Source organism: Xenopus laevis, chromosome 7S, assembly GCF_017654675.1.
Source record: "Xenopus laevis strain J_2021 chromosome 7S, Xenopus_laevis_v10.1, whole genome shotgun sequence".
Classification (NCBI taxonomy): Eukaryota; Metazoa; Chordata; class Amphibia; order Anura; family Pipidae; genus Xenopus; species Xenopus laevis.
The window spans coordinates 68,274,090-68,294,771 of record NC_054384.1 but is presented as its reverse complement, the minus strand read 5'-3'; the positions used below and the strand labels follow the sequence as shown (position 1 = coordinate 68,294,771).

At 35.4% G+C, this 20,682-nt stretch overlaps 1 protein-coding gene across 1 annotated transcript in view; it reads right to left on the bottom strand.

The window, feature by feature from the left end:
- Positions 1–20,682, bottom strand: part of LOC108697603 (glutamate receptor ionotropic, kainate 4) — a 332,567-nt gene that overhangs the window by 96,805 nt on the left and 215,080 nt on the right. Inside the window, exon 7 of the mRNA XM_018227788.2 lies at positions 19,484–19,537. Within this exon, the coding sequence (XP_018083277.1) occupies positions 19,484–19,537 (54 nt within the window). The remainder of the gene's footprint in view (positions 1–19,483; positions 19,538–20,682) is intronic.

The window sequence follows — 20,682 nt, the reverse complement described above, 5'->3', positions numbered from 1 at the left end:
CATTTACGAACACAAGTGTAAGTCTACCTGAGCTAAAATGACATTATTTATTAAGGGTGCTTGAGTCCAAACACAGGGACAGATTTATTAAGGGTCGAATAGTAAATTAGAATTTTCAAATTTATTTTGCTGTCAAAAATTCACACATTCTAAATTTAATACCCCAATTCGAATGTAAATTTTGAATGTGAGATTTATCACTCTCGACCATGGAAACCATGGAAACAAGAATATTCACCACCTGAAACCTGCCGAATTCATTTAAAAGTCAAGGAAAATTTGATTTGAGTTTATTTCGTATTCAATTCGAATACGACACTAATTTTCGGATCGCTCCCATTCGATCAAATTTTAGAGATTGAAATTTTTTCATAAATAACCTTCCATTCGAGTTGTGAGTACATTAGAAATAATATAACAAATAGTAGGGTTAATTACTACTTCCAGTGCCTCATCAAGTCAAATTTATTCATATTCTTGTTATTCATTATAAGAGTTATAAAAGTAAAAAAAATTTCATAAATAACCTTCCATTCGAGTTGTGAGTATATTCATATTTATTAGAGTTAAAAAAATTCACATCAATTCGAAATTCGACCTTTGATAAACCTGTCCATAACATCTGTTGGTTCATCCCGCTGAACATCTTATCATTCATCCCATCCCTGATGATGGAAGAATCATGTCCAAGTGTGATTGACACTTGGAAAACCAGGAGCTATAGCCACATTGAATATGGCAGTAGCTCCAGTACCTTCAGCGCATTGATTGGGTGCACCAGACTTGTTTACAAAGAATCAACAACTATGAAAACTTTAGCTGCAACTTACATCCAATTCACAAATGAACACTCCCACTATGGCTTTCATTTAGACACACTAGAAGCAATTTTAGTGAATGTAGCAAAGTACAATGATGCTCGAATGGTGTTGGGAAATTCTTTATTGTGAGGGAAAAACTAGCAATTTACATCCTAAACTGCACTTTGCATTCTCTGCTTGCAGCCGGAAATCATTATACTGTAATAACTTTAACTGCTAAAACCTGAGTATAATATATACTTAAGGGAGATTTATATGTTAAACTGTGTTAAATAAAATACATTAAATAAAGATGCTCCCATAAAAATGGGAAATTAAGTGAACGGAGTGCAGATTTTTCATTTAACTGGAAAAACGATTTTCTATATTTGCCATATTGATCCTGAATAAAAATCACAAAGCTGTTGCTGTAAAAATGTGACATACATGCTCAAAGTACTCAGAATTAAATTGCAAAGTGGACGCACTTCACTTAATTTATCAGAAGAGACAGCATTGCTACAGTGGGAACCATGTGGAAATGCAGGCTGCACAATAAATCAATGGAGATCACACACTGACAAACGTATAATTATGAATTGTGTGCACTCTCCATTTCATCTATTTTCAGTCTGGTTGCTGCCCCTTATATATTGATTTTCTCTAGGACAACCAAGGTTTTTTTAAATCTGAATTTTTATTACATTTCTGAATACCTAAACATATATTTGATAAAATATAGAATTATCATAATATAAATGGGATTTGAAAAGTAATGTGTCTCCCAGTGGGGCTAATATTAAATAAGTACAGTTTCATTGGGATTCCAGACTTGTATTAATCAAAAACCCATAGCAGAAGAATAACTGAATTTTCAAAACACCACATCAGAAACTAGTATATTTTATATTGCAAGGTCAGGAATGCCCCTTATAGTAGGCTGAAGACAATATTTTTTTTGGAAAGAACACATTCTGATGAATTCAACATGAGTACATATTTTTTGCTATCAAAACAATTTAATAAGGCACTAGAATGTCTCTCAAGGAAATGACATATAACAAAGTTGTTCCAGGTGCATCAGTCATAGACCTTCATTCCTAGACCTTTATCTTAAGTCACGTATATCCAAATCCATCAACAAAAATAGTTGGGCCTTCAACCAATACACCATATTGTTATATTATTTGATAGCTTTTCTTTTGATCTAGTAGCAAAAATAGTTGCATAGTTATTTTCCCCTTTTCCTTTGCAGGACTTCCAGTCTAAGGGCCATGGCTTCTATTTTTTTCTGAAAAAAAAAAAAAATCCACGTTTTTATTGCTTGTTTCCTTGGTCCAACCAGTTGGTCAATTTTTCTCCTTTTTTGTCATTTACAAAAACAATGTTCCAAGCAAGTTCCAAGCAATAACCTTATGTTATGCATAGCATGCCACTGCTATTTATTTCCATCTTGCTGTTCCATAATCTTTTCAGAGACTCTGAACTCCATGACTTTGTTTTAATATTGTCCTCTTCATTGCATTTAATGAAAACTGCAATTTACTCCTTTTGTTTTCTCTCGTTTTTCCATTTTCTTCTTTCAGAATTCTTGATTGCTACTAATTATACTCTTTATTGTGCTGACCAAGAACACCTGGCTTAGACTACTGCTTTTAGTTTATGCAATCAGATAGGGCAGGTTGATATACTTTGGACATAGCGCCTTCATTGTTATTCTCAATGGTCTCATCACATCTTAGAGCTAAGCAGACAGACACTAATTAATTTACCCACCTGCATAACACACATATCAAAAGACATAAAGGCATACAGCTGTGAAAATAAAAAAAAAGTATTTTGCCTGAATTTTTTATCAGACTGCACCCAACACTAACCTGCTTCCATTCCCAACCTGATCCAGTTAGCCACCTGTATTTATAGACCTGTGTCTGCCCCGCCCATTGCTGACATTCCTAAGGGGCGGAGCAGTCAGGTGCACACCTACAAATACAGTCTTTTGGAGATGGAAGCTGGCCATTCTAAGAACAAAGGTGGGGTGAAAGCAAGGACAAGTTTGACTTGAACCTGCCCATAACCCTTGTGGATGTCATCTCAAACCTGCCCAACCTACATATCACTATTGTGTAACGTCAGTGCAAGTGTACATATAACAATGTGTCCACACACGACTTTGTCTGGACCTTTGTACTTTTACCATTGGCATGCAAATGTGGTGTTTCTCAATGGGGTGCACTTATTGATGGTGTTAATTAAAGGTACATTAATGATGAATTGAGTTCAAGTGCCTGCTGACACTGGGAAACCTTGGAGCTGCCACCCTAGATGTGGTGTTAGTTCCAAAAGGGTTTCATCTATAGGTGCACTAAACTTGCTACAAAAGAATCACATAGAAACACTGCTTACCAGCAATGACATAATCACCAATTTGAAAATGTTAGGCACAATTTGCAAAAAAATGAACACGCAATTGCATTTTTTGACCTACTGAATGCAATTGCGGTGGACAAAACTTCCCATGTGGTCAGAATTACTGTAGAATTCTGGGGGGCGGGGAATGATGCATTGTGGACAAAAAGATGGTGCTTTTTATATGAAAATTGCACTTTGCACAATGCTTCTTATAAACAAATGCCTATTCAAGAGAATTAATAGACATACAGTTTGGATTACCTGTACTATCTATGATTGAGCCAAAACTACTGTGTCAAATTGCCCTTTAAGTAGACAGTAAAAAGGGCATATAGAGAATGCATAGATTTATCAAACCCCATATTTCAGTATGTATAAATATGTTTACGTATTCTTCCATTGAAGAACTAGCATCTATATTATCTATCAGTCTGCCTTTATTTTTACTCATTGGCAAATAAGTGCAACAGTTCAAACCCCCACTAACCAATATAGCACCCTTTATGATATTGTTAAGTCTGTGGGGTTTTGTCTCTTTTTTAGGGAGGACTTACATACATAGCTATACAAACAAGTTGAATTATGTCACAAAGAATAGAGATATCAGGTGAGGAAGTGAAGAGTATTGGTGGTGTGAAGTTTTGGCCAGGACTTGCCTTGTATAGCTCCTTTTGTCCCACTGCCTTATTGTCAGTGGTAATAAAACTTTAGTTAACTATGTGAACATGATAACAAAGTTCCTGTAGATGAGTCTCCAGCATGCAAATTTTAGGCATTGTTTAGTCACTTTCTAAATGAATCTCCGCTTCCAACATCATATTGCAAAAACAGTTGTAACCAAACCAGACTCAAAAGGAAGACCTTTGGCTGCAAATATCTCCCACAGCATTTCTCCTTAGAAGCATGTTTTACATTTTGGAGGACATTTGTCAAGTAGCTTATCACAACAAAAAAGCCATATGGGGAGGCAAACAGAGGCTGTCAGAGAATTCTGGAAAAAGCTGGACAGGTGAGGCGAAGTTGCACAGTAACTTCATTTTTATATAGTAGTAGTGTTCTTATATTTGGGGCTTATTGTTGACTGTCTGTAATGAATCTCCAGAAAGTACAGTCTGTGCTCAGTGTATAGTCGCTTTAATAAACCTGTATTCCAAACATGCATTCATTGTCTACAGAAATGGCTCCAAGAGTAAATATGAACATGCTGCAAATCTTCTGCCAAATAACATTTTGCACTGTTGAATTTTTAAAATCTCTGGCTCGTTCTCTTTGTCTGGTGGGAGCTCTGCCATTACGAAAGTCATTTTTGGGCGATGCGCTTCTTTTATATTTTTCATTCAGGAAGAGTAGCGGGCTGATTCTGAGCAGGGATTTTTTTGTATTCTATATCTACGCATTTTGAATTTCAATTATGTTCGGTAGTAAATTGCTAGATATTCATAACAATGAAAACATCTGGTTTCCTGGTTGCACATGCACATATATTTATTTATTTTTTAAGTTTACAGCAATATGGCTAGACATCACTACCCCAGGAAAAATATGCAAATTGAATGCAGTAAATGTTCCCCAGATGTATCAGCAAACTAATACAGTATGGTCTTATAGTTATATGGGTTAAAGAAATTACACAGGTCTACTAACTTGCCTCCCTCCCTCCAAATGACAAAACGAGTGTGTGTGTGTGTGTGTGCGTGCGTGCGGATGAGTTTGATTTAGTTGGCCAGCTTAAATATATTGCAATATATGGACAAACAATCCCTGTTTTGTTTAAAGGGTAAGGCATTTTTCAGAAGTAGTATTCACAAAATGTCTCTGTCTTAAATATATTGATAATGGGTTGAGTGAAGAGGACCTCTTGTATTTATCTATCTATCTATATATATATATATATATATATATATATATATATATATATATATATATATATATATATATATATATATATATATATATATATATATATATATATATATATCTTGTTGTAGTGGACAGCACTCCATTCCAAGTCCTTTGCCTGGGTGCTCGGTAAGACCAGTATATAAAATAAAAAAAAGACCAGCAACACCAGGTTTTTTGTAAGTAGAAAAGTGTTATTGCATATGTAACCGACGTTACGTTTCGGTCCCCTTTGGGACCTTTCTCAAGGTGAAACATGTGCCAAACAATTCACTGAATAAATACCCTCCCCTCCCAAATGCAAACAGGAAGTGACCCTTCAGTAATTAGCATATAAAAACAAATAGTAATCCATGTGCTAAAGTGCTGGTGCATCCATAATAGACTGCTAACATCAGCATCTCCTGATTAATGTGAAATAACAATAAAGTGCTTGAATTCGTATAAAAAATATCCTAAAAACATGTGGGAATGTCCATATAAAAGCTACTGTTATGCCATATAAATAGTTTTAAACTGCACACATATGTTAAATAGACACATTTTTTTACAACATGTAACCCCAAAAGAGTCCTTACCAACATTTATAGTATAATTTAAAGTACTCTGCAAGTGCAACCAGAATTATAAAATTCAACATCATCTCAATGGTAAGAAGCTATTAAATTGAAGGTAGGTATTCAATCCTCTAGGCGCCACACTGTCAAGTTCATAGGTCCAAAAGGCCTCACGCTGGAGCAATAAACGATCAACATCTCCTCCCCGTGGGGGCTTCGGAATGGAGTCTATCGGCATACACTTAAAAGCTGCAATAGAATGTTTAGCATTTAGCCAGTGCTGTGCTACCGGCTGTTTGGATATATCCTGTTTTTTTGAGTCCCCCTTAGGTTTAGGATCCAAAGCTGCCCTAATTGAGGAGCGATGCATACTAATGCGCTCTTTCAGTTGTCTGCATGTCTTACCGCAGTACACAAGTCCGCACGGGCAGAAGTAGTATTCACAAAATGTCTCTGTCTTAAATATATTGATAATGGGTTGAGTGAAGAGGACCTCTTGTATTTATCTATCTATCTATCTATCTATCTATATATATATATATATATATATATACAGACCCATCAATACACTCACTTACAGTATATACTTTTATATACACATACTAAACTAATTGTAGATGTTAAGATAACTATAGCCTTGGATATTATGCCTGTCCCAGAAGTCACCCAAGCCATTTGTAAAGGGATTAATTATAGAATCTGCCTTTACAACAACACCAAGCAGGATATTGCACAACCTAACTGCCCTCACTATTAACTATTTTCAATGCTTAAAATTAAAAGTCAGTTCCTCACTTCTAAAGGGGCCTCATGTTCTTTGTTCTTTTCTATAAAAAATGAATCCACTAATTGTGAATAATGTCCTCTAATGAACTGTACCTGTAAAGAGTAATCATGTTTTCCAGAGAAAAGGATCTCAACAGTCTTTTCTCATACAGTTGTTTAATTGTCCTATTTTTATTAACCAGTTTAGTTGTGCATCTCTGCATTCTTTCTAGCTCATTGAGTCCTTCTTAAGGACTAGGGTCCAAAACTGCACTGCATGCTCAAGGCCTTACCAGAAATCTATAAAGTTAAAAAATTATATTTTCACTATTTATTTACTTTAGATGCCACTGACTTGCACTGCATAGAGTTGCATAGTTTGTTATCCACAAAACCCCCCAAATCCTTCTCAATTAAAGAGGCCCCCAAAAACAAAACCATTATATAACTAGTTTACCAATAACTTTGCATTTATCAATACTGAACCAAATTTGACAGTTTGTTCAGTTCTCCCAATTATTCAAAATCTCTGAAAAACAGCAACATCCTGCATGGAACTCATAGTTTTCCAAAATTAAGTATCGTCAGCAAAATAGAGGTAGTATTTACAATACCAACCTCAAGATAATTAATAAGTTAAAATGCAAAGGACCAAGGACAGATCCTTGCGGTACTCCATTAACAAAATTGGCCAATAAGAATTTGTTTAACACAATTCTTTGTAATCTATCCTTCAGCCAATTCTCTAGCCAATTAAATTTTCTATCAGTCCAATATTCCTTAACTTAATCAGTAACCTATTGTGTGGTACATGTACTGTACCACATACTGCAGCATAACCACAGAAACGTCTTGGTTTCTGTTTACCTCCTCATACAATGCAATTATCTGGCAAGATTTGTTGCATATAAAGCTATGCTGGCACAAAAATGTTTCCAACCACTGGGAAACCTTTTTGTATAAAACAACCATATTAGAAATGTGCCAATATCTCAACACCATGTCAGACCTCAAAGAGTTCTGGAAAACTCTGCTCCCTGCTCTCACCAACCACTTTACCTCCCTCTAATACTAAGGGTCTAATTTAAGCTCAAGCCTTTGTGCTCAAGCATTCATGTCCAAAATCACTGTGAGAATTCCTTAACATTTGTGTAGTTTTTTCCATTGCATACTTTGGCTTCCTGCTGAGCTGTTTTTTTCCCCCAAGTAGGTCTTTCCAAAAAATAAAAAAAGCTTGCACTTAAAACCGGCAGAAAGCCAAGGTATTTAAAGGAAGAGACCAAACGAGTTAAGGAACTCTCATGTGCTTTTAGACCGAAAGGATTGCGCATTCTTAAATTGGATCCTAAGGGGCCCACTTCAACTTTTGAATTTGTTTTACTCTTTGATGCAAGACCCTTTTCATGTGCTATTTTAGCTTGTCTGATTGCTTTGTGTGCTTTATTTGCCTTTTATGAAATAAAAGTTTAAATTGTCTCAGTGTTAATTTGATTGCTTAAGATGCTCATTTAATGGTTACCTGCCTGCAAACAGGAAGATGGTATGCTAAATTACACTAACAAATGAATAGAGGTAATATTTTTGTGTACATACAACATATAACGCAGAGGGTGCAACAAATCCCTTCTCTTGTGCCTGGAACATTCAGCAATTTATTTTGGGCTGCCTCTCAGTACAATACAGAAGCTGCCATACTTATATTACAAACTTCCAGATCTATAGGCTAGGGATAGAACAGAGCAATTCCTAGCTACTTGCAGCTTATATGTGTCAGCATATCCACCACAGCATACAAAAAAGAAGGAAGGAGGTCAAAGGTAGAAAATGTGGAAAGTAGGAGATGAATTGGGTAAAAGGTTATACATAGATGACTATTACATTGAAAGGCCAAGGAAAAAACTTAAAATGACACATAATTAAAGGCAGGCAGATTATAGCTTGGTTATAACTTCTGATATACAGTATAATAATTCTTTAGTAAGAATAGATATCAATATCAGCATTCATGGGCATATAAGTCTAATTTATAAATTTAGTGATTTAAAATTCCCTCTTATTAGATGTCATTGTGAAGCAAAGATGTATGTGAATACTGTAGGTTCTTTAGAGAGGAAACACAGACATTAATCATAACAGCTAAAGATGTTGTTATTCTTACTAAAGATGAGTTTGTATGCAGAGTCTCTCGGGGTTATACGATTTTACAATCAAACTGAAATACATAAACCTCTAATTAAGCCTCCAAGGAAAATTATTACATAGTGTAAAGTATCACTGTCATGTAATTTGTCAAACTCAATTGATCACTGTAGAAACATATAGTTTGTGTAGCAGATTCACACTTTAAAGACAAGAATGACCTTCCTTAATTTATTCACTATATGAACTGAGAGAAAGATTATCTGTGGCCTATGAGCAATAATACGCTGTCAGAATACCCAATGTCTTACCTTATCCTCAAATGCCATTTATATTTTATTCTTGAGTATTTTGCATTACATTACATATAAAAAAAGAAATATATACATATATATGTGCCAGAAGTGAATTTTACTATTTATGCCGACAGAACAAACTTATTTCTGAACTCACCTACTACCTTTTTCAGCCACTTCCTGGAGCCCACGTACAGTACATACTTATACCCATTAGTCATAACATTACAACCTTTGCAATACATTAACAGCCTTCTGCTATGGGTATTCTGTAAACAGCTAATGGGGTTATAATACCCAAGCACAGCTTTTTCCAATGAGACCCTGTAATTTTGGGGTGCTCGGGTTGTCCTGGGGTTTTCTGGCTGCTGTTATTTTTTTTCAATGGGACAAACTACCAAGGATTCATATCTGATTGGAAACTCAAGTTTAAAAAGCTAAAATCTACACAAAAGATATTTGTATCCGAACCTGATCATTTGCAACCGGTGGTGAGTGTCAATGTGCCTGCCCAGCCTATTGTGCACAAATGCATAGGAAACCCTGAAATTACTGGCAGTATGTGTGTTATTCTGTACACTCATATTTTAAACATTTTAGACATTATTCAGGGAGCTAGTAGACCAGTTTATGTTTTTGTGGCTGGTATTTAGTTCCTGCACAGACAAAATGGCAAACAGAAAAACAGATACACTTATGGCGTTATGTAATGTCAGGAGCGAAGTTTGCTATACGTCTTATCACCTACAGCAACAAATCATTAGGTAGTATTCACATTTACTGGTCTCCTGTAAAACATTTTATTGATTGCTATTCGTGTTACTCCTGGACAAACTTTGTGCCTTTTATGGCCTAAATATTAAGTGAAGCCCTCTAGTGGCTGGAGGTAAAATGCACCAACACATGGATCTGATGGCAACACCAGAATTCGCTTATCAGGCTGTGTCCATAGCTGAAACTTGCGGCAAGCAAAGCAACATCTAATGCCATTATTGAAGCCATGCATTAAAAGTTATGCCATTCAAATGCAAATATAGTACAAAAAGCTTGTTCCAGAACGTACACAGTATTTGTCAAAACTAGCGCTAGTTTGTTACCATGTTTCGACAGAAGCCTGCTATTATTGTGGAATTCTTCATTGTGAGAAAAAAAGTGGCCATTTGCATCTGAACTTTGGATTTTGAGCCTTGCACTGCATTTAGAAATACGCCTTCTGGAGTATAACAAAAGAACTGAAAACCCCAGGGTAATGATGATTTATTCTATACAATTCCAAAAATATTTTAATAATTGGGATATGAGCATTTAAAAGAAAATGAATTACTACGCTGCTGATACTGACATTCAAAGCATTTCACATGCCTCTGCTATCCTATTTCTGTGAACTTATTGCCACATTCACAAACAATTGTCTTCATCAAACCTCTTTGATTACATCTTCACATACATGCATTGAAGGCTTTGCTAGAGCTGCACCTCTTTATTGTGATTCCTTCCATGTTTCATCAGGTTTTTCTTTTATTCAGCTTTCAAATGATTTACCAAGCATTGCTTGCCCTTGTCTAGTTTAACTCTCTAACCACTCCTTTATCATACAGTGTAAGGTACTGCCACAATACTCAATGCCACATCTCTCATTGTCTTGAACCAATTTTGTCCTATTCAAACGGCTTGAGTCATTTTTATCATGCTGTGTATTGATTTTAGGTGACTGAGTAGCTCCATAAAAAAAATTTCAGCGGCTGGTGGCTGGTTGAAAATACTATGAAAAAATTACATTGATCCATCACCTCGTTTCCACCCTTTTAGACAACCTCTTCTACTGGAATCTACTTGCTACCTTCATTTTTCCCATTGACTTATATTGACAAATAATTATATACAAACTGTGTTCAGGTGGTGTAAAAGAGAAAACACAGCTTTTGTAAATACTCATTTTCACAATTCTTTATATTACACAGCTTAATAAATTGCACCCTTTAGAATATACAGTATATTCCAATCAACGTGGCCGTCTTTACTTGTACCAACAAATATTTGTATGAAATCTGTATTTGTTGAACAAAACTAAGGAAAGTAGCAATGGTGATTTTCTCTCTCCAAATTGGTGTAAGTGGATATCTTTTCTCTCCATTTATTTCCAACACAAAAAAACACAATTTTTTTTCCTGCTGAAACAGAGAGCATGGCAATATTCTAGCACAGATTTGAAAACATATTTAACACTAACAATAATGTAATTGTTGCAGTAAATCTGTATGAAGGCAAACAAATTCCCCATTTCTAAACAAGTATAAATACTTTATGATATTATTAATAATTAACAGGGTTGCACTGTTGAATATACAAAATAATTACAGGCACTAAAAAGAGTCATTTTTGGTGTTTTTTTCACCTACAAATTGGCATCTTGGATTGTTAACAGTGCTCTTTAATATACCCTCCAGCTGCAAAATAAATTAGAATTGATAGGCTGCATTAACAATGTCCTATGCAGGATGCAAAGTGCAAAAGGCAATAATCAGCTGTTTCACCCTCTTGCAATTAAATAATTACTTTTAAATTGGATTAAAATTAATCCAGTTTATACACACACACACTGACATATCTATGCGCTCACATATATAAACTATATAGACCGATATCAATACTAATTGTAGATCTTAGTATCACAATAGCCTAGGATATTATCCTTGACCAATCTGCCATCACAACATCACCTGGAAGATCATTCTGCAACCTCTGAGGGTCTGTTCCTCTATTCTAAATGGCTGGCGTCTGGTGCGTTGATCCTTTTTATGGGGAGAAAAAGGCACCCTGCTTGTAAAGTGTAATCATGTCCCTTAGCAAACATCTTTTTTCCAGAGAAAACAACCCCAACCTTGGCATCTAAAAGTTGGCGAGTCAATGGGAGTTTTCCTAGGCAAAATTCAAGGCATTTTTTTTATTCAAGGTTTTTGAGTTTGTAAACTCACAAATTTCAAGTTGTTAAAGGGGTTGTTCATCTTCCAAACACTTTTTTCAGTTCAGTTGTTTTCAGATTGTTCACCAAAGACTTTTTTCACTTGCTTTCCATCTTTTATTTTTTGATAAATAAGCCCATTAGTGTATAACTCACATTTAAGTTATTTCTACCAAAATGCATAACCTTGCATTTATCGACATTGAATTCATTCTTCCGCTTGCAGCCTAGTTTTCCAGTTTAGTCAACTCACTCTGCACAGAGGCAGCATGAAACGTATATTGCACCCAGTGCCTTAAAAGATTAAGCCAAATATGTTCCAGGAGATTTTCAAATAGCCCTGTGCACCTGTAGATGTGCAAAGCCACAATTGAGGTGGTAGAGATTTCTCCATCAAGAGGAAAATGTACAGTCTAGTGCTACCACATATGAATTAGCTGGCAGGAACTACCTCATGTTTTTAGGAGAGAACCTGTGTACTGTATAACCCAGTTTATGCATGTTATTAGGTAGAATGAAAGTGGAAGCCATGTAAATGGCAACAAGATGATTTAATGGTAACAATGGAAGACAATGGCAATGCAGAATGAGATGAAATTATGGAAATAAGTCCAGTACAACATATGGTTAGAAAGGTGAGCAAGAGCAAGTCTGTAAGTAGGCAAGAGGTCTGGGGCAAAGTTGAGGGCTGGTACTTGAAAAATATGCATATGAGCATGTAGTGGAGCAAGCAGCTGAACTGCAGGCATTGTACAGATGACAATAGAGTGATAGACCAGCCCTTGAATTTAGAAGTAAATGCTGTAGGTATTTCATCTTCCTTAGAGTCTAGATTTTCCAACTCTTCATCCTTAGAATGGTAGTCAGGAGCATCTGGTCAGAGCAACAGTGGAAGGTAGGAAGACTGAAGTGTACAGACTTATGGACTATTGTAGCTCACCTAGGGTCACTTGAAGGACCTTATACTTGGTAGTGAACATTTGATTATTGACCCCAGATGGTTAAAGAACTGGCTATGTTCTTTGTACTGAATACTGATTTAATCAACCTGAGGCTGATAGAACACTTTTTTTCCACTAAGTCTGTGAGGATCCATCTGAGATATATTCAAATTTTTTTGGTGTCAAAATTCACACATTCTAATTTTAATCCCACAACTCGAATGCAAATTTATATGTGAAATGTATCTCACCTTGCCCATGGAAACAGTTCTAATTCAAATATTCGCCACCTAAAACCTGCGGAATTCATTAACAAGTCAATGACAGAGGTCCATTGACTCATTTGAATATGTTAATAGCCTTCCTGACATTCCAGTTTTTTTGGAGGAAAATTTGGACCATTCTCATTCGATCGAATTCTAGACATTCAAATTTTTTCATACGTACATTCGGATTTATTAGTTTGAAAAAAATTCACCTCAATTCGAAATTTGACCTTTGATAAATAACCCCCTAAGAGTTGCATGTTTATTTGTAATTTGTATGATGAATGGATAGTTCCTGGAACATTTAAATATGTTAAATATTTAACTAACAGATGTATATTGGGAAAAGTTCAGCACTCATAAGGACTTGGTGCAAACAATGAAAGCTGCAAAGTGAGTTGAAATGTTGATTTTAAATAAAAGTTTTTTGCACCAATTCCTGATGACTAGTGATGGGCGAATTTGCGCTGTTTCGCTTCGCCGAAAAATTCGCGAATTTCGCGCGAAATTCGCGAAACGGCGAAAAATTCGCGAAACGGCGCCGGCGTCTCGTTTTTGACGCCGACGCCCGTTTTTGACGCCGGCGCCCGTTTTTCCGACGCCGGCGCCCGTTTTTTTTTTCCGCGAATTTTCGCGGCAGTTTCGCGAATTTATTCGCTGGCGGCGAATCGCGCAAATTCGCCGCGAATTCGCGCCTGGCGAATAAATTCGCCCATCACTACTGATGACTGCTGGATGAACTTTTCCTACTGATTTATTCCAAGGACCTTGGCTTGATGATACAGTATTTATGTGTGTGCCCTGCCACTGCACTTATATAAACAGTACAGTCTCATTAGACTAAATCTGATACTTCATACTGTACATGTAATCTACAACTGGTTTTCTGCTGCAAAAAGGGGATCCTTTTTCTTCTGAAAAGTGACAGAAAAATATGGTCACAATTTGTTCCCAGTACAAATAAAAGTTTGGAAAGTGAACAATCTTGCCTTTGCGAACATTTTTCGATTCACACAACAGTATTACAGTGGTTGCAAATGTTATGGTTTGCAATAGTGTACATTGTATGCAATAAAACATCTTAAGGAAAAAGTTGTTAAGGAAAAAGTTTATGCCACCTTCAACCAGGTGTTAAAGGTCCGCAATGCGCAATTAAGGTTCACAAAGCAATAAAAGGCTAATGAAGAATATAACATTGCGACATGCACAATTTTATTTTCAAATTTGTTACTTTGCAAATTTTATTACCTTTCCACCTTAGTTATTAATGCCATGGTTTATTGGACTATATTTTCTAACAGGCCATATTTGGCACAATGGCAGACGTTTTATCTAGGGATGCACCGAATCCAGTATTCGGTTCGGGATTCGGTGAGGATTCGGCCTTTTCAGCAGGATTCGGATTCGGCCGAATCCTTCTGCCCGGCCGAACCAAATCCTAATTTCCATATGCAAATTAGGGGCGGGAAATTGTGTGACTTTTTGCCACAAAACAAAGAAGTAGAAAAATGTTTTTCCCTTCCCACCCCTAATTTGCATATGCAAATTAGGGTTCGGATTCTTTTCGGTATTCGCGAAGGATTCAGGGGTTCGGCAAATCCAAAAAAGTGGATTCGGTGCATCCCTAGTTTTATCGAACCCTTTTTTCGTGAAATCAGGAAAATCTTAATCTGGTCCAAACTGTTCCAGATAGTATAAATGGCTCAATTTGTATCACTTTTCATTTAAAAATTGAAAACTTATCCTTGTCCCTTCTATTTTCAATCCAGTCTGCAATTACCACTAATTCACTGTGTGTGATTTTGATGTGTGTTGTGTTTGTGTTTATTTTGATGGCCACTGTTAAAGTAACTCAATGTAGAAAAATGCCATCAAAGAATTGCAGCAAATCCTAGTCATAACTGCAGGGTGTACCTCATAGATGATATTGCAAAGGTTCAAAAGAAAAAGTTTAAAAGAAGATGGGTAATCTGTATACAACCATAAATATACTTCCATCGCTGTTATTCATAATTCTCAGATCCATGATGCCAGCAAAAAGTATTTATGTTTACTTTACTTGTTTTTGGGTTCTGAATATAAAGAACATTTTTGCCTTTGTAGCTTCTCCTTGGAATTGAAGAAGCCTTCACAGCATTGTCCAAAGAACATACATTTTTCTTCAACAATACTAGAAAATGCAGTATTTTCATCAAACCTTCCCCCCCATACTTTTTACACTAATTTAGAAGAATGTCATTAGCTGTAACTGAACCTGTCTAAAAGACAATGTTGCCCAGAACTTTTGCTGTGAGTTTTTGGAATTGGATCAGATAGATCAATAATACAGCATATATTTTGTGATATCAAATATACCTGTAATTGCACTTGACTTGACACTAATCATGCTTGTATTTCAGGATGTCAGTTTATAAAATGTATAATTGGAATGGAACAATCAGTAAAAAAAAAAAAGTGTTTATATTGTGTTATATTGGTTGACAGACTTGTAATTGCACCTGACTAGCCATTAATTATGAAATCAGTATTAAGTAGTTTAATTGGTTCTCTAATGTCTTATGGAAATTAACACTATTAAATGTGTTCTTTGTGCATCTTCATCTTCCATCTTTTTTTAGGACACAAGTAACACCACTTTTCTGATGCTTAGGTATATGGAAATGTTCAAGTTCACATTTTCTGCTTTTATAAGCAAAGGGCAAATTAGGGAGATGTAGATTGTTCTTTATAATGTTCCAGTAACTCCACTGATAACCGAAATTCAACAAATACACTTACATATGCAAAGAGAGAGGGTGGAATGGGAAAGATAAGGAAGTAATGGGGTTATATAATAAAAGGCACTACATTTGCCCAGGTGCAGTAACCTACAGTATAGCAACCAATCAGCCGGCAGCATTAATAGTCACCTGTTTAAAAGCAAACATCTTATTGGTTGCTATTGGTTATTGCTCCTGGGCAAATTTAGTATCTGATATTACATATGGGGGTAAAAGTATTAATGTATTTTTATGAGACAGATATTATAATGTCCATAGTAATAGCACAATTAGTCAAGGTAATCGTTTGATGATCCCTGTTATTTCTGTTATTCTTTTTTTGTTTATTTGCTCTCCTTGATACTCATACTCAAGACCAGCCTACTGTCTCTATTAGGAATGATATTTGGAGGTAAAAACATATTTTTTATTCTAAATATCCTGGGAACTACGGCTGATTGTGTTCATATCTACAAATTTCTTAAGGAAAATGGGACCTGTCTAAAAGTTGGAACTCAAGAGATCTTGAACCAAGAAAAGCCGCCAAACCACTGCACCATTGCAGTACATTACCTGCCATTTAAAATTCTAATATAGATTCAATTTGTTTGATGACAGAATATGCTCTTATCTATTTTCATGAAATAATTATACTGTTTTTCATCTCAATCCAAACAATCTGGATGGTTCTTTTCTAAGAGACATATCAATGACTTTTATTTAAAATGTTTGATATATTTCACCCTTTTTGTAAAGAAATGTTTTTTCACAAATGTTTTGCTGAAATGGGATCTCCACTCAGATGATGCATACCTATTATCTGCAGTGGTTAAACATATCTTTTGGTGAAAATGAGCAAGAATTGAATTTTCAGTTTACTATTTTTATTAAATCTTGTTCACACATATGGTTAATGTCTTCCCTCAGCCAGTGACAAAGTTAAATTACTGTACTCTTCCCTAAACCTTTGTTTTGTTGTTCTTCTGATTAGTTTGTGCAGTATCAGGTGTTTGGACTTATCTGGTGTTTGGCACAATTCTGTCATTTAAGTTCCCTGCTTAGGAGCAGACTGAAAGGTGTGACTCCTTCAAATTTTTGAGTATTGTGGGTCTCATTTACACTATATTAAACGTTATTAACTTATTACTTGGCACAAGTTCAGCATGAATTTATTTGTCGCTTTTCTTCCTGTTCCAGGATGGGTTGTTTGTGATCTTTTTATTTCCTTTTCTTTTAGTTGATCTTGTTGATTTTCCTACTTTATTTAGAGTATCTTGTTAGCTCATGAATTCAGCCACCTCCTAGTCCCAGTCATAAGAGTTTTGGAGGATGACAATTTTGTAGTTGGAGTTTCCTTCTTTTATTTCTGGAACATTCATGAGACTATTTTTGTTTTCTACCAATTTGCCTGAAGATCCAGCACAAGAAAGAAGCATTCAAAAAGGATTGCATGTAACCATATTATGAACTTGGTGAGTATGTGCCAAATGCCTGAAAGATTCTGTAGATCTAATGGTTACACATAAGGCTACACGTAAGAAATTATGAAGAGGATTCATCCTGTTGTTGTGCAGATTTTACAGGATTATGCTCCAGGAATGAAAGAGTTAAATGATCAATTGTTATGAAAGGTGTCAGACACCAATTCAGAAATGAATTTGGATCTCTCTGAGAATCCACCATCAAAGGGATTGGTTTTCAAGTTAGTAGAACCATTGATTAAATTTAAAACCGTTAAGATAATTCTAATTATCTAGGATGGTCCTCAGCCTTGTACTTCCACTGCATTTCTCTCTTCATAAAAATGAGATGCTAATTTCCAGCACAGAATACAAAGACATGATTGAAAGAGACTGGCAAACAGGTAGAAAGATTCTCACTAAAATATCCAAAATGATTCCCTTGCAGGAGACAGAATGTAAGATCTTGTATAACCAACCTGTCATTGATACTACAGTAACACATCTTTCAAAGATGCCTTTTCTTCCTTCCACCCTCCTATAGAGGAAAAGACATGTCTTAAAAGACATATCTTAAACATATGCATGTGGTGGCAGATACTTTGTGTAAGCCTGCAGTCGTTATGTGGTTTGTTAAAAATGCTATGACTTGTTGGCTGGTAGGTCAGATAATTTGGTCAGATTGGCAGACATGACCTTAGTGTCAGTCTTTGCTTTCTATTGAGATGACATCACACTTGACATCATTAGGTTGTTGAGAATAGCAAAGGAACAAGCTGTGAAAAATTGCTTCAGGGACTTCTCAGTGACAGAGAATAGGTAAACAAGGTTTCCTTTTTACATTTTTACTAAAGAGGTTTCTGGTTTGATTTAATTGAATATATCATTATTCCCTCCTTTTTTCCTGAACCAACCTGTCTGGATGAGCAACTGTAACATAAACTGGATTTGTGCAAGTGTCTGTGCCCTTATAAAAGACAGACAAGCTGTTTGGCAGTCCAGCAGGTCAACAGAAAGGACAGTCTGCTTTACCAAATAGTATTAGTTGTTGGATAGTGTCAACAATTTTAAAGACGTAATCAACTGTAGGAAAACTCAATTCCCCTTCAGTCAAGGCACATTCAAGCAGAGCCTGGGTCTTTTTGTGAAGGGACTTTCTATCTTTAGTCAAACCTTTTGTAAAGTGATTTTTTTGCTTTTGGTATGAGCGCTATGGGCTGGAATTTAGCACGGGCAAAAGTTAATTCCCCCCAACAAGTATGGCCAAATACAATTTCAACAAATTCTCTCCAAAACATGAAAAATATGCCTATGATAAAAGCCATAGGACTCAACTGCAGCAGGTGTAAACCTACCTACAGCTGCCATAATGCTGGAACTGTGATTGAAAACTGGCAATTTGTACATTAAACTCATAAATGAGCCATATGACCTTATCAATAGGCAAATAATTCAAAAGAACTGGACAAATTCTGATAATTCTCTTCCATTTGTTCTATATCAACTAGACAGCTGCTTATGTACTTTAAAAGGAAATGTCTGTATTCTGTGACTCCTCTGCTTAAGTCTGTTATATCAAGGTAGGAGATGTAGTTTAACAATAGTTAGAGAACCACATGTTTTAGACTGCAATTTAAAAGGTTTGATACCTGAGCCTCATAGGAAATCAATGTCTATTTTGATGACCTCTGGTATGATACCTTCTTCTTGTATCACCTTCCCCTTAAGTTTCTTGCCATATCTCCAGGGTTTTATTATGCAGGATATAAAAGATGACAACACATGACACAGGATAGATCAAAGACTAGAAATGTAAATCCTGAGTCTTCGGCACTCAGGCCCCTGACAATCAGCTTTACACAATGTACAATCTGTGGCAGGTATTTATAAATATACATTATTACTGTGTGTTTACACACCGTATACATAGAATCGAATAAATATTCAAATGTATGTTACTTTTTTGCATTTGGACCTTAGATAGCTTATGATTTTATAGCCTATATACAGGTATATATATATATATATATATATATATATATATATATATATATATATATATATATATATATATATATATATATATATATATATATATATATATATATATAAAATCAAAGACAAACATCATAATTCACTCCCTACTCTATTACAGTTTTTCTCCCTATGAGGATCTGTATAACAGCATGTTTAGTTTATGCACATTAACAAAAGAAGAAGGTCTCACCAGATTAGTAAAGATGTACGTGTAATAAGCTGTCACCATTCCTAGCTCAGCTGCCTGCAGAGAAAGAAGGAAAGAGAGTAATTTAAGACAATAAAATATGGTATGTTCTGCAGAAAGTAGAGTCTGCTCTAGTACAATCTGTTTATCTCAATAGGGGCCTTGTTTGAAATATATGCTTAGCAAAAATAGCAGCATCATTATCAAAAAAAGGTACAGTCAGTCTAAACCAGTGTATATAAATAGATATATAAAAATACTGAAAAACAGTAGCTAAGTACAAAGTGAGTTGCTAGGTATGGAACTATATAATGCCAATAACGGAGGCACATATAAATAAACACACAAACACTTAAATGCACATAGAATATCTATGCACTTTGTTTATGTGCATCTATATATGTTTTTGGCAGTTGATTTTGTTAATTTTGTCAATAATGGCTTAAAAAGAATTAAGTCAGCTGGTATAGCAAATAATATAAAAAAAGAAGTAGGTCAGCTAGTATAGCAAATAAAATATGAAATATGCGTGTTGTGTGACACTAAATCAGTCCAGAATATGATGGAAACTATACTGTAGGCAATTTGCAATACAGTTTCAGTGAATTTGCTGCTTACAGCAAGTCCAATTATACAATCCCATCTTGTAGACACTACTTCAGCCTAGAAATGACCTGCTTAAAGCAGCCACTCCAGAAACTCATTATCGCCCAGCACAATCCCTTTTATTAAATTACTGCATCAAATAACTTATCCATGGTACTTCACACCTCACACTACACCGGTATTCTACCTGCGTACTGGCTGTGTTATTAGAAACCCTTTTATGAGATGAAAAACAATGTCCAACAGCTTTTAAGAGACATAAAGAACTGGATGGCTAGGTTTAAACATACTTTTTATGCAGGCTATAATAGAAGAATGGCATTTTCTTGTACGTAAAATTTCCATTATTTTTGCAAGTATATAATTTCAAATGTGCTATGGTTTTCTTTTCTGAACTACCAATATCTGTCCCACATAATTCTTATAATTAATAAAAAAATATATACATTACACATTTCCTATTTTCAGATATTTCTATTGTTTGAACTACACTCAGTTTTACATTATTTGTTCTTCAGATAATAAAACCTATTCATAGCTTGACCATGTGCAGGGACAGCATCAATTGTGTTCGTGATTAAAACACCATTAAACAT